Consider the following 12,784-nt stretch of genomic DNA (forward strand, 5'->3'; position numbering starts at 1 on the left):
CGACGGATAAGACCTTCCTCTAACGTGATCGGCTCCAACGCATGGTTGAAACAACTCTTGTCCAACTACAACCACTATTTAACACGTCGTCACGATTATAAGAATCTTCGATGCAACAGGTGAAATGAGAGGGGCTATTCATAAATAGAGGTCGGGAAGTGAGATGCTAACGCCGAGAAGAAGGCGACAACTGTTTACGTGAGGTCAGACCCCACCGCCGCTTGTCGTGTGACCCAATTCTGGACCGTCCATCACAGCAAGAGACGACCTCTGATTGCGCCACGTGGTGGGCAGCCCAGTGTTATCCGCCGATGCGGCGATTGCATTAAAAAAATTGAAGTCGGAAGGGAAATTAGAAAAGTACAATAAAAAGAGATGGAGTTGGAAAATGGAGGAAGAGAAGACCTTTAGGTCGCCGATCGACCTACTGTACCAACAAGGCTAAATTTATTCAGGTAATTTCTTTTAATTTCCCCCTTTTTTTGCTCCAGCCTTCAATTTGGCGTGAAATCCCTCTATTTCACCATTTTTCCTTGCAATTTTCTCGTATTTTTGTTGTAAGAACGGTGATTTCTTCACAATTCTGATTCAAAATCTCATCTTTCTCAAAGATTTCGGTACCTTCGCTGTTTTGATTGGTCATGGCGTGCCGAGGATTCTGGGAATGCCTATTGAAGCTTCTCAACTTTCTTCTAACGATCACTGGATTAGCGATGATCGGGTACGGGGTGTACTTATTGGTAGAGTGGACCAAGATCTCTTCTGGGGATGACGACGATGGTAACGATCCCATATCGCCAGTGAGCGGTAACCCCGAGTTCTTGAAACTTGGCCGCCCCATGCTCGCTGTTGTCGTGCTGTCAGATAGTATCCTCGACAAGCTGCCGAAAGCTTGGTATGACCATCTTTTTCTTCTAATTGTGGATTGTTATAGGTGGTCCTGATGAAAAGATATAACTTTCCGTTGATTAAAATGAATTAGCTTCTTGGTGCCTCATAACGATGTTCTTTGATGATGTGGGAAGAGTTTATGAGTATGGTTGCAGCTATCAATGTATGATCAATGTAGATGTAAACCTCAAAGTGTCATGGAATGAGGAAGATTCACAGATTTGTCTTTACTAGTGTAGCTAGTTTCTACTTTATGCAAGTACATAATTTTGTTTCTTACTTGTGAAATCTTTATATCTGATCAAAGATTATGTTGCTGACTGGAAATGAGTGCTCTATATCTATAAATATGTTTATTTTATTACTTTGGCATAAAAAAGTAGTGGAGAAGGTAAATGAGAGAAAGCCTACGTTCCATGTAATGATTGTTTTTCTTCCTCTTCTTTAGTTTCCTATAGGGTTCTAAAGACAAAAGATCATAACACATATAACTATGCTTTTTGTTCATGCTATACCAGTATACCACCATTCTAGCTATTATAACTACCATATTTTAGGAATTAGAGTAAAGTGTATTGGTTTTACTTTGATATTTCTAAAATTACTTGGCTACCCATGTTCGCTGGTTCGCACTCATAATGATGTTCTTTGATGATGTGGGAAGAGTTTATGAGTGTGGTTGCATCTATCAATGTATGATCAATGTAGATGTAAACCTCAAAGTGTCATAGAATGAGGAAGATTTACAGATTTGTCTTTACTAGTGTTTCTAGTTTCTACTTTATGCAAGTACATAATTTTGTTTCTTACTTGTGAAATCTTTATATCTGATCAAAGATTATGTTGCTGACTGGAAATGCGTGCTCTATATGTATAAATATGTTTATTTTATTTTTTTGGCATAAAAAAGTAGTGGAGAAGGTAAATGAGAGAAAGCCTACTTTCCATGTAACGGTTGTTTTTCTTCGTCTTCTTTAGTTTCCTGTAGGGATTTAAAGACAGAAGATCATAACACATACAACTATGCTTTTCGTTCATGCTATACCAGTATACCACCATTCTAGCTATTATAACTACCATATTTTGGGAATTAGAGTAAAGTGTATTGGTTTTACTTTGATATTTCTAAAATTACTTGGCTGCCCATGTTTGCTGGTTCGCACTCTAACCATGCTTGTAATATGTATAAAATAAAGGATTACCTGGATTAATCAGTTGGTTTGTATTTATTTTCCTTTAATATAGCTCTTATCAAGCTCATCATTAGTTGATACAACGTCTTTTTAAACATCCTTGAGATGTGGCCCAACTTTGGCTTTTATTAGGTGGTTTTTGTATAGTTTCTAAAAGTGGTATTACATTCCAAATCTGTACTCTCTAGCATGGTAATATATTATAAATCTTTACACTCTATCATGAGGTTGGTGTAAAGCCGCTCACGCCTCATTGTTCCTTTACAAGGAGTATGACTGCCTCCTAATTATCACACATATGAAACTTGATGCCTAACTAGATTGACTTCATATCGTGTCTAACAATTCAAACGACATTTGTATGTTTTAGTTACTTGACAACACTTTGATACTTTGCAGGTTCATCTATTTGTTCATTGGTGTTGGAGCGATCATCTTCATAATATCTTTCTTTGGCTGTATTGGAACAGTAACAAGGAATGGATGTTGCCTATCTTGTGTATCCTGACATCATAAACTTGGAGCCATCAATTTTTCTTTTTTCATTTTCAATCTTATTAAACAGAGGAAGCACAAAAAGTGCACGAATAATTAGCAGGTCCTTGTTCTTTGTTTTCATTATGGATGATGTTTTTAGTTATACTTGGAAATAGTTGTGAATGCTTTCCTTCTGCATAAAGACATTCTTTATGCAGCAATATTGTTTGTTACAACCAAGGGTATGGCTTCCTTGACCCCCCCCAACAGTACTCTTTCTTAGTAGTCTTGTTGATCCTAGTTGAGCTGGGGGCTGCAGCATTCATATTCTTTGATCATAGCTGGAAAGATGTGAGGCTTTCTTCTCGCAAATTTTAAATTACTTCATCTCCTGCTTTTCTTGATGACTGTATCACTCAAATTTATTTCTTGTGCAGTTAATTCCAACGGATAAAACTGGGAACTTTGACATGATATATGATTTTTTGGACGACAACTGGAAAATAGCAAAATGGGTTGCTCTAGGAGCTGTTATTTTGGAGGTACAGAAAGATCCAATATTTTCGTTTGCAGTTCTTAACAATTTTAAGCTCTGATGCTAAGATTACATAATTACCTCAGAAACTACCAAGTTGACGCAGGTTGCTTGATATGCAGGCATTGGTTCTCATCTTAGCACTTATCGTGAGGGCCGCAAACCGACCTCCTGAATATGATAGTGATGATGAATACATTGCCCCAAGAAACGACATGCGGCAGCCATTTATCAATAGGCAAGGAGTTCCAGCTACTGGGGTGCCTGTCCCTTCTCTCGATCAACGTCCCACTCGGAGTGATGCCTGGAGCCAGCGGTTGAGGGAAAAGGTTCTTCCATCTTATTAGTTCATATTTTTCTGCTTGATCCTTGGACTATTATTAAGTAATAATTTCTATTTGTTTTCTTTGTTTTTTAATCAGTATGGCCTAGATACATCACAGTTCACATACAATCCAACAGACAGGAGCAGATATCAACAAGCGACAGCACCTCCCGCAGAAGAGACTGGCCGTTGTGCCATACTGTAGAGCTCGCGGCTGACGGTGGACTGAGATGATCTCCATGAGCATGGTTTGCTAGTCACTGCCTGTGAAAAATATTGTACTGTGTTCCAAAGATGTATGTGTACACTGGTGTCTAATTTTGATTTACTACTAGACATTTCACGACAAACCTCTTTATGCTCTATCCCAATGAGGTGTAAAGATTCGGAACTTGTCTTGCAGAACTTGATCGAGTTATTTCTTTTTCTCTTGTTTTTTTTTTGTTGTTGCATTATTTGTGAGAGAGGACTTGATGTCCCCATGATGGAAACCAAGTTGTAGAAACTTTGGATGGACTGCAGAGATGCTGCATGGTAGAAGTTAATGAATGTTACGGTCTGTCAATTTTGTATTGTGATCCTTCTTACATCTTATCGTATTATTATTGTAGAAACAAACCAAAAGGGGGGAAAAATAAAGAAATAATCAGAAAAAGGTTTTTCTGGGTGGTCTTTAATAACAGATATTAAGCAGTCCTTTTGTTCTATATTTTCCAATTTGCTATATTTAATATTATGTCATGTTTTATAAATTATACATGGTTGTAGAATTATTAGGACTCATCTACTGACTGTCTGATCTCTATTTGCATTCAAATTAAGAAAATATATTTACCAAGTTTATTATTGATTTACTTTCGAAGATGCCACCACAACTTTTACCCGGATCCGAACCCGGTTGTCGGGCCTTCGGCGTTGTTCTCGGATCTTTCTGGACCGGGCCCTGATCCGACCCGTTTGAATTGAGTAATAGAGTCGGTCACTAGTCCGTCCGAACCGCGATTGGGAGATAACGATGGCCGCGGTATTCGCGGCGGCGATGCCAGTGCCGCCTCGCGAGCCCACAACCTCGACGAGGGATCCTCTTCTTCGATCAAAGAACGGGCCTTCTTGTTTGGGCCTCTCGAAACCTTCGTGGATTGTGCGGGGCGAGGTAATTGAACCCTCCGGTTTCTCGTAACAAAGTGATGGATCTTTTATATGTTCTTAGCTACTTAGCGATTGTTATTTGGTTGAGTCCAACTGTATGATAGCAATTTTGAAGAATAACAGAGAGAAGCCTTACCTATTAGTATAGATTTTTTTGTAGTGGTTGGCGCAATTTCACAAACATGTGGTGGCGATATTGTTGTCACCTGGGTTCATTGGGAATGGTTACGCTGTGATGTTATTATTGATTCTGGACTCAGTAGTTGAGTTTCTCTAATGAAACAATTTAAAGATGGACTCTAGATTAAAGTACTATAGTTCCGTCTTAATTTTCTACTCTCGTAAATAGTTGTACTTAAAATCATTTGTTTGTTGTATTTGTAGTTGTAGTTGTAACAGTATTTTCTTCTGATCCAATATGCCTGTTGCAGTCCAATGTTAGGAAAGAGAAAATGAAGACACCTGATCCTCCCTGTGTTGTCTGTCAAGGAAGTGGGAGAATAGATTGCCACCATTGTCGAGGCAAAGGTCTCTCTCCTCATCTCCTCTCACTCTCCTCCTTCTCATATTACATATTTATTTCTACTAATATAACCGAATGCTAATCCATTTATATACTACTCATTTATTATAAAATGACTGGATATCTGCAGGTCGGACAAACTGTGTGCATCTCGCTATGCTCCCGAAAGGCGAATGGCCTAAATGGTGAGTAACCAGTTCAGAGCCTTGAGTCTTCCATTTGTTTGCCATGCAACTACCACTTCAAAGTTTAAACATCTGTCAGGTGCAAGGTTTGTGGTGGAAGTGGACTTGGGTACTGTAACCGATGCCTTGGGACAGGGGAATACAGAGATATAATGGGCTTTCACTTTATGAAGGTCAAGAGTAGCCCATCGTCACATCTTAAAGAGAAGCAACCAAATAGGTAAATATGTGTAGATGCTTTAATTGGGAGAAAGAAAGGATATGCTGCAGCACATCTTTTCCTTTAACAAGTTGCTTTATTTTGATAGCTGATCAAGTAATCTCTTTATAAAGTCTAGCATCTGTATTGTATCTAAGATACCTCATTGAATGGTGAGTTCTGCCTCTAAGCTAGCAAGTTCCATAACGTTGTAACGTTGGCAGCTTGACGCACATAGTTCTCTGGAGCTGTTTGTTATCTGTGGTTTGCTATAACTCATTGAGAGAGCACCTCATGTAGCTTTATTTTGAAGCACAGACTATAGATGTATAGATGGATGATTTACTGTACACTCTTTGGAACAACAAGAGCTTTTTAATATTTTCATGTTTATGTTTAATCAATATACTGATTGGAATTTCAGGTTTGCTTTCATTTTGATAATTTAACTACATCACAGTTGCAGCGTGAAGATATCAAATCTGATAAAAGTCTTCTAAAATAGACTGCATCCTTTGCTAAATATCGGCAAAAACCTAGTAATGGAAAAAGCTAGTAATGTTATGATAGACCTGATTTTTAGTTGAATATGGCTGCTATCTGTACAGTGTAATTTCCTTCTCATGGTACTTAGGCACCTTTGTGTTCAGACCAAATTCTGATGCTGCCAATAATAGCGTACTTCAATCATGGTCATACTTAGTTATTTCCCTTCTATTCAGACCAAATTCAGATGCTGCAAATGATGGTATGTGTTCCTATCATGGTTTTCATATTCTTCTTGAGGTGAAAACTCTGCACACTGGTTAGCAGCTTTTACTGAATTATGATTCTCAAAGAAGGTGCACCTTCTTTTTTGCTGATCAAACATCCTTTCTAAATAATTTGCATGCTCTTCGATTCTTAACTGTAGTTTTTTCTGGAACTGCAAAATATGCAGGGAGAGACTGCCATCAGTGATAAGCTAATCAAAATTACCACTCATAGAACACAATTTCATACCATAAGAAGGAAATCATATCAATGAGCTAGAAGGTAATGATTAGATAGTGCGGAAATGCTTTTGTCTGAAGACAGAGTTTGATAGGTAGAGGCTGACATACTTAAGGATATAATGTTTCATTTGCACATGTAAGAAGCTGGTTGCAGTTACCTCCAAATGTTCCTGTAAGCTTCTTTGAACATCCATTTGGATACGTAATGTTTCTAAAGCATGGAATCCTCCGCATCTACAAAATGAAGCCGAAAGGAACTCGGGAGACCTAAATAATTGAACCTGGTAGCAGGTGCTAGTGACATGATAAGAGTAGTAGTGATGAGGTTTACCCTTTTAAACCGCTCACTGGTGATGCAGCTTTACCTGCCATTGCAAATGGATACATGATTTTATTTCAGTCAATAAAAATAATAAGATCAAACATCAATTTCAATTATTTGTTTAACTGAGTGACAACTATCATAAATCAAAATGCAAGCTTTTAGAGCACCCACAAGACAAATGATAATTTGATTCCTTAAGAAATAAAGGAAACTTTAGTTCAATATGTTTAGCAAATCAATAACATATGAACAAATGATGTTTTGGAAGGCACAAGAATTAAGGAAAAGGTCAAACACTGATATACATTTACCATCTGAGGTCAATAGCAGCACACACAAAATGATTTTTTTCCCCTTAATAGTTTAATTTGTGGAGGTAGTTGTCAAGTTTATGTATCCAGATTACTTTCAGGTTACGTCCTTTAAACTTTGAGCTCAGATAGAAGTAGAAGTTTGAGTGATCATTATCTTTATTTTCTTCTCAACAAAATCTTAGGTCAAAAGCTCTTCAACAGATATTTGACTCTGATAAATAAGCTTTACCATGAGAAAAATATTTGATGCTCTCTTCAACTTTGTCATCAGGAACCCCCAGTGTGCTTCCTTCTAATAATTTTCTTATCTAGTTCTCCATGCTTACTAAAAGGAAACTAATGTTCTGTTAGCCTGAACTTTCCACAGAATGATGTAACCATTGCTTAAGATGATTCGAGAATGTTGTATAAAGACTCAACTGGTATTCAGAATGATTTTGAGCATTTTTAGGTTCTTTTATCATCATCACTGTGAAAGTAAAATCTCTTCTTTGTGTAGAACTTGAAACTTTGCCTTAAATATTTCCTCTTTTACTAGTAAATTTCCCGTGGGGTTCTTTGCCTCAATATCTGTGTACTAGGTCAGACACAAGTCTCTTCTTTGTTCTTGCTGACAGATTGAAAACTATTATTGGTTATAGAATTTGCTTGCTTATATCTCCTTTGCTTTTAACTTCAAAGTGAATGAATGTGAGTGTGCTGTTTAAAATTTTAAATGAGGTGCTTTCTAAAAAACAAACAAAACCAAAATGGTGAAACCTAGAGATATCTTAGGTTCTTCAGTACAAATACTATTTTACCAGAGAGAGGATATTAGATGCTTAGCATGCTTCTTAGCCATTATCAGAATGAGTCATCATTTTTCCCCATTAGTCATTGAGATTATCATTGTTCACTAAATTGGAAGAAGTCACACCACAAAGCAGATCTTCTATAGTTCTATGCTACAAGTTAGCAATATACCGTGGAGAAAATTTGGAACACATTTGGTTGTTCGATATTTCTGTCCAGATAAAACATTAAAACCAGTTAGATAAGTCATTGAAGAACTGTTTGAGAAAGAAAATTTTCATACCATCACCTGTAAGTGGCTCTTTATGTGAAAAACTGTCAACCCCTCATATTTCATTAGTCCTAATATTCGTTTTGGAGTTGCTTCTGCACTTATGGAAGATTATCATGAACATTAATTTATGCTTCATAAATTATAGCAGTTGAAACTTTGTTTTAGCGTTAGGTCGCTTACTCATTGCCCCACCAAGACTATTGACAGCTTCAACGAACAGCTCATGCAGTTCTTGAGTCCATCTAATACGCCGTTTGCCTCTCCCTTCCCCTCTTGATTGCATGCTGAAGTGTGTCCTATTAAAGGCTTCCACTAATACAGGGTCTCGAGATGGCAAGAGGTACGCAGTCTTACCCCCATTTCCATATTGTGTTCTAGTAGCATGAACTGTGGCAGTTCCTGACGAATGATTTAAGGCCTGATGAAGTCCCTAAAGGAATTATTAGCATAAGCTCATACAATCAGATAGCACTATCTACTAAAGATCCAATTTATAGATCTGTATATTTGGCTTACCCTGAAATCAGCTCTCTCTAGTTGTCCCCATGAGAGATCTGCGTTCTCCCTAGTATTTTCATATCTATTTTGAGCTTGACAATTATTAGCAAGGTAAATGCGAGAGGAATCTTGCGACTCCAAAGGTGAACAATAGTTACCATTGCTCATTTTTACATGAATATTTTGGTCATGAGGAGTTGGATGATATCCAGATTGGAGCAGCTGCTCGGTTCTGCAGAATGACTCAGTATGCAAACTCTGGCAGTGAGATTGGTGAGCCTGCTGAGGAAAAAAAATTGACCATGAGTTATATAGGCATCATTTCTGACAGAACCTGCCAATGGAATTTGAGAATTGAAAGACAACTATGTCTTTGATAAGTTTCTCCATCCAAAGGAGATGTAGTGGCTATCTTTTTTCCTGAGAACGCCGGGAGATTTTTCACCCAGACAATAATGAACTCTTGTTAGGAAGAACGATCAAAGATATGTTACAGATTTGTTCTTCAGAGGGAAGATGTAGAAGAGCCCTCAGAAGGGCAAATATTTGTAGTTTAACTAAGTGCTTTGGTAGACTCCTGATTCCTTTTCTTATGTTGATGAAGCTTCATGGCACTTTCATTATGTGCTCGAATCTAGGCATAATAAGATACCGATATTATTTAGTCATGCAGTTCAAAGTTCGGACTGAGTCAATACAAAATGGCTTTTTTTTTTGAGAGCTAGTATGTGTTTATCAAATGTTATCAGAATCGTGACTAGTTATCTCATGTGTGAAGTCATTTAAAATATAAAGGTGGTGCTCAGCATGGTTATTATTGTGATTTCAGCTAGGTAATTCAGCTAATGATATCAAAATCAAGTCGAGTAAATTCTACAATAGAAGCATTTCAATTACTTCTTATTCAAGAGTGAATTTATGAAAGGTACTCAACAGAGAGAGCATTGATTCTGAAACTGCAGGGAAAAGACAGGTGATAGATGAGCAGTATAACATGGAAGAGAAAGATGGGAGAATTTGTATCCTCTCTTCTTCATGCAAGGAGGGAAAAAAAAAAAGAAATGGGGTTTCTAGGTGTTCCTTGGGCCACTTGTTAGCAGGAATTCCATCAAAAGAGGCTACCAGAATGAGCAAATAGATGCAAGAAAGCTGAGCAGATATGGGCTTTATTCATATTCTTTTATACCTTCCTTGAAGCTTTCTAGAAAGCAGGTGAGATAGCTGAACTGATTCATGCTTTATCATGCTTGTGGGCATAGAACATGACATTGAGTTGAATAAATTTTATCTGAACATGGAAATTCTTAACTATTTTGTTTAATCCTTTGCAGAATAGACCTCAATCATGCAGTCTGATTGAACTTACTGTTATACAATAAGTAGCATAATTTTGTATTCCCTTTGTTTTATTTACTTGTAGTCTCTGAGCTTAATTACTGTCATTTTGAAATGAACGTGTATCAATTGCCAGTGCTGCGACGGTAATCTTCTTCGACGGTCTGCTCGCGGTGCTTAACTTTTGAGTTTAAATCATTTATACAGCGTATGAATTATCCTTCAAAAAATTATTACAAATAAAACCCTATCCATTAATTATTTTTTGATTTTTTTGTGTTATCTTCATATAAGTTCTCTCATTTGGTGTGAAAAACACTACTATCATCTGATAGACAAATATAATCCAACCCCACCATCAGATTAACATTATCATAGAATTAAATCAAGCCTCCCAGAAACCAATATTAAAGTACGCATTTATTTTTTGTTTGTTCTGCAAGCGTTCTCGTTTACTTCTGTTCATCAGTTTCATAGAAACCCACCATTTATACATTCATCTCCTACCACAGCCGAGTATATATATATAAGCTTCTAACGTTTCCAGCACAAAGTGATCGATCGAGACTCAAAGCCATGAAGCTCTAGCAAAAGTTATCATTACTTCTGCTTTAATGCTTCAAGGCCGTGCCGGTGGGAGATCGTCTATTTCTTCTCTACTAACAACATACCCACGAGAAAGAATGTTTTTGAAGTAGTTTGTATTTTTCTAGTGCTATTTAATTAAGGGATTTAGAAGTTTAATGAAAAGGAAAACAAAAAGAAGAGTATTTTAGATATTTTAAAAGGTAATAAAGTTAGTGTCCTTAACAGAATATTAGTGTTTATATACTAAATTTGGTTAGAGATTAGTTAGTTTTAAATTAACCCAAGTGTGATATATAAATTATAGACAATAAGAAAGGGTCAGATTATAAATTGCTCAAAGATGTATCAATTAGAAAATCTTACGAAATCTTGCAGAGAATTTCAAAGTCTAAGAGCAGACCATATCCCATAAATGGTTGCCCTCTTCTTCTTAATATTAGATTGTGTTAGAATTAGATTACATCGTTCAGTTATGTTTAATTAGTACATTAAATGATGAATGGTTTCTATTAATTTGTTTGCAAGCGCGCTCTCTCTCTCTCTCTCTCTCTCTATTGTGTTTGTGTTGTTATTAATCCATCCCTTATGTCTTTACCTTTCTTTATGGTACATTAAAGCTCACTATTATAAGTTTGATTCAAATTAACTGGTACATCATTAAATTCTCACTCCTTATTAACAAAAATTATCATCTCTTATAATAGCATGGTAGCCTCAAGCCTCCAACATTTATAGAGAGAAAATAAACTCTATAAATTAATTGATCCTTCACAAACTCATAGGCATTGCAACGTTACCAGCTACTTCCCATGCTCAAAAGAAGAACACTTGCTTCTAATTTCTGAGCAGAGGAAATCATCCATCTTTTTGTTTTTTGAGTGGAACAGAGATACATCGATCAATCAATCTTCTGAAGTATTCAATTAGTGCAACTCTCAAGTGGGATTATGAATCACATATTGATTTGTGAGGGTTATTCTTAGACAATTATATATCTTGGTGGACAAAATTTGGATCATCAATATTCTTGAACTAAAAAATCAATCTATTTTCTTAAGAAAAGATATTACCCAACGGTGTTAACAACTTTATACGAGGCATCTACACGAATGTAAATAGATGATAGATGATAGATAATAAAATATATGACTCATTAGTAAGTAACTACACTGTAATATTAAGAGCTAGAAGATAAAAGCAAACTATTGTTGTTGGAACTCCTGACCTCTAGACAAGTCGATCCGATACTATATTAAAATAAATCAATCGATTCTTTCATGACTTTGACGAATGGCTATTGAAGCAAGTAACTATATTGTATCCATTTTTAATGAAGAGAATATATATATATATATATATTCTGCCAGAATAATTTTAATCCAAATGCAAAATATTGTAGACTAAGAGAATTAATTTAGCGAATATTTAATTAATTTAAATGGCATTAAACTGTAAGTGCCTGAACAATTAATAACTGCATAGAATAATAAATCTTAGCATTGAAACACAAACAAAAACTGAAAGAATAATTACTCCTAGTAAGTAAGTTATATATATCATCCTTGAATATATAAAGATAACATCCTCAGCTAAAAAACCATCAGCAGTACAAGAAGAAAAGATGGCAGCAATGAGATTAGATGTGTTCATCCTTGCAGCTGTCGTCGCCTTCTTCATCTCATGCTCGGAAGCGCGAGTAGCAGTCCAGAGAAGGGAGTTGTTCTTCTTCGGGTTCCCGGCCCCCGGCGGCTCTTCTCATGGCTGCTGGAAATCCATCGTAGCAGTAAAGCACTGCGGCGTCGACCTCTTCTCGTCCATCTCCTCGCATCGTCTCCGGTTGGGCCCCGAGTGCTGCGCAGCCATTGAAGGGATCAGCGACAACTGCTTCCATAGCATCTTCACGTTCTTCCCCTTCAACCCTCTCCTCCCTCCTCACGTTAGGGCTCTCTGTGCAGCAAATATCAATGGGTCCACGCCTGGCCCTGCCCCAGTTGCAGCGCCAGCAGCTGACCCAATTCCGACTCCGAGCCCGGCGATGGCACCGAGTGGAGGAGTTACACCAGTGAGCTCCATTGCAGGAGTACCAACTGCAAGTCCAGTAGAGGGTCCAACGCCAACCTCTATTTGAACTACTAGTCAGTCTATTTGTAATGTAATAATTGGGACTATCACGTCAGCTGGATTTA

At 37.1% G+C, this 12,784-nt stretch overlaps 3 protein-coding genes across 7 annotated transcripts; 2 read left to right on the plus strand and 1 right to left on the minus strand.

Annotated features, from left to right (window-relative positions):
• The first annotated feature begins 217 nt into the window (after positions 1–217).
• On the plus strand, positions 218–3,993 carry LOC140762136 (tobamovirus multiplication protein 2A-like). Its single transcript, XM_073099752.1, has 7 exons — positions 218–455; positions 612–895; positions 2,484–2,583; positions 2,832–2,912; positions 2,999–3,103; positions 3,219–3,425; positions 3,519–3,993. The coding sequence occupies exons 2-7, from the start codon at positions 642–644 to the stop codon at positions 3,624–3,626; spliced, it is 855 nt and encodes a 284-aa protein (XP_072955853.1). The 5' UTR covers positions 218–455; positions 612–641; the 3' UTR covers positions 3,627–3,993.
• Positions 3,994–4,406: 413 nt separating this feature from the next.
• LOC140762138 (uncharacterized) lies at positions 4,407–10,241 on the plus strand. 4 transcript variants are annotated; one of them, XR_012104704.1, is made up of 7 exons: positions 4,407–4,574; positions 5,002–5,098; positions 5,224–5,278; positions 5,358–5,498; positions 6,128–6,225; positions 9,638–9,887; positions 10,007–10,240. XR_012104704.1 is itself a non-coding variant. In XM_073099756.1 (6 exons), the coding sequence occupies exons 1-6, from the start codon at positions 4,437–4,439 to the stop codon at positions 9,811–9,813; spliced, it is 705 nt and encodes a 234-aa protein (XP_072955857.1). In that variant the 5' UTR covers positions 4,407–4,436; the 3' UTR covers positions 9,814–10,241. The 4 variants fall into 4 exon arrangements, 3 of the variants coding, with proteins under 3 accessions (XP_072955857.1, XP_072955859.1, XP_072955858.1); XM_073099756.1 differs by having other exon boundaries at positions 9,638–10,241; XM_073099758.1 differs by lacking the exons at positions 6,128–6,225; positions 10,007–10,240 and having other exon boundaries at positions 4,409–4,574; positions 9,638–9,797.
• LOC140762137 (protein PHOSPHATE STARVATION RESPONSE 3-like) lies at positions 6,196–9,631 on the minus strand. Of its 2 annotated transcripts, none has more exons than XM_073099755.1 (7): positions 8,694–9,631; positions 8,358–8,595; positions 8,193–8,269; positions 8,075–8,114; positions 6,804–6,837; positions 6,631–6,706; positions 6,196–6,402 (listed from the first exon to the last, which is right to left on the minus strand). In XM_073099755.1, exons 1-7 carry the CDS (start codon positions 8,841–8,843, stop codon positions 6,196–6,198), a joined length of 822 nt encoding a protein of 273 aa, XP_072955856.1. In that variant the 5' UTR covers positions 8,844–9,631. The 2 variants fall into 2 exon arrangements, with proteins under 2 accessions (XP_072955856.1, XP_072955854.1); XM_073099753.1 differs by having other exon boundaries at positions 8,358–8,607.
• Positions 10,242–12,784: the final 2,543 nt, after the last annotated feature.

This window comes from Typha angustifolia, chromosome 7, assembly GCF_048772165.1.
Source record: "Typha angustifolia cultivar Huaian chromosome 7, ASM4877216v1, whole genome shotgun sequence".
NCBI classification, from domain to species: Eukaryota; Viridiplantae; Streptophyta; class Magnoliopsida; order Poales; family Typhaceae; genus Typha; species Typha angustifolia.

Bases quoted from the DNA above. Each gene is read 5' to 3' on its own strand.
- LOC140762138 (XM_073099756.1), top strand. From the start codon at position 4,437: ATGGCCGCGGTATTCGCGGCGGCGATGCCAGTGCCGCCTCGCGAGCCC. The intron at 4,575-5,001 runs GTAATTGAACCC...TGCCTGTTGCAG, and splicing joins CGTGGATTGTGCGGGGCGAG to TCCAATGTTAGGAAAGAGAA. The intron at 6,226-9,637 runs GTATGTGTTCCT...CTGAAACTGCAG, and splicing joins TTCAGATGCTGCAAATGATG to GGAAAAGACAGGTGATAGAT.
- LOC140762136 (XM_073099752.1), top strand. From the start codon at position 642: ATGGCGTGCCGAGGATTCTGGGAATGCCTATTGAAGCTTCTCAACTTT. The intron at 2,584-2,831 runs GTATCCTGACAT...CCCCCCCAACAG, and splicing joins ATGGATGTTGCCTATCTTGT to TACTCTTTCTTAGTAGTCTT. The intron at 3,104-3,218 runs GTACAGAAAGAT...CTTGATATGCAG, and splicing joins TAGGAGCTGTTATTTTGGAG to GCATTGGTTCTCATCTTAGC.
- LOC140762137 (XM_073099753.1), bottom strand. From the start codon at position 8,843: ATGAGCAATGGTAACTATTGTTCACCTTTGGAGTCGCAAGATTCCTCT. The intron at 8,115-8,192 runs GTGATGGTATGA...TTATCTGGACAG, and splicing joins ACATAAAGAGCCACTTACAG to AAATATCGAACAACCAAATG. The intron at 6,707-6,803 runs GTAAACCTCATC...TTCATTTTGTAG, and splicing joins CCAGTGAGCGGTTTAAAAGG to ATGCGGAGGATTCCATGCTT.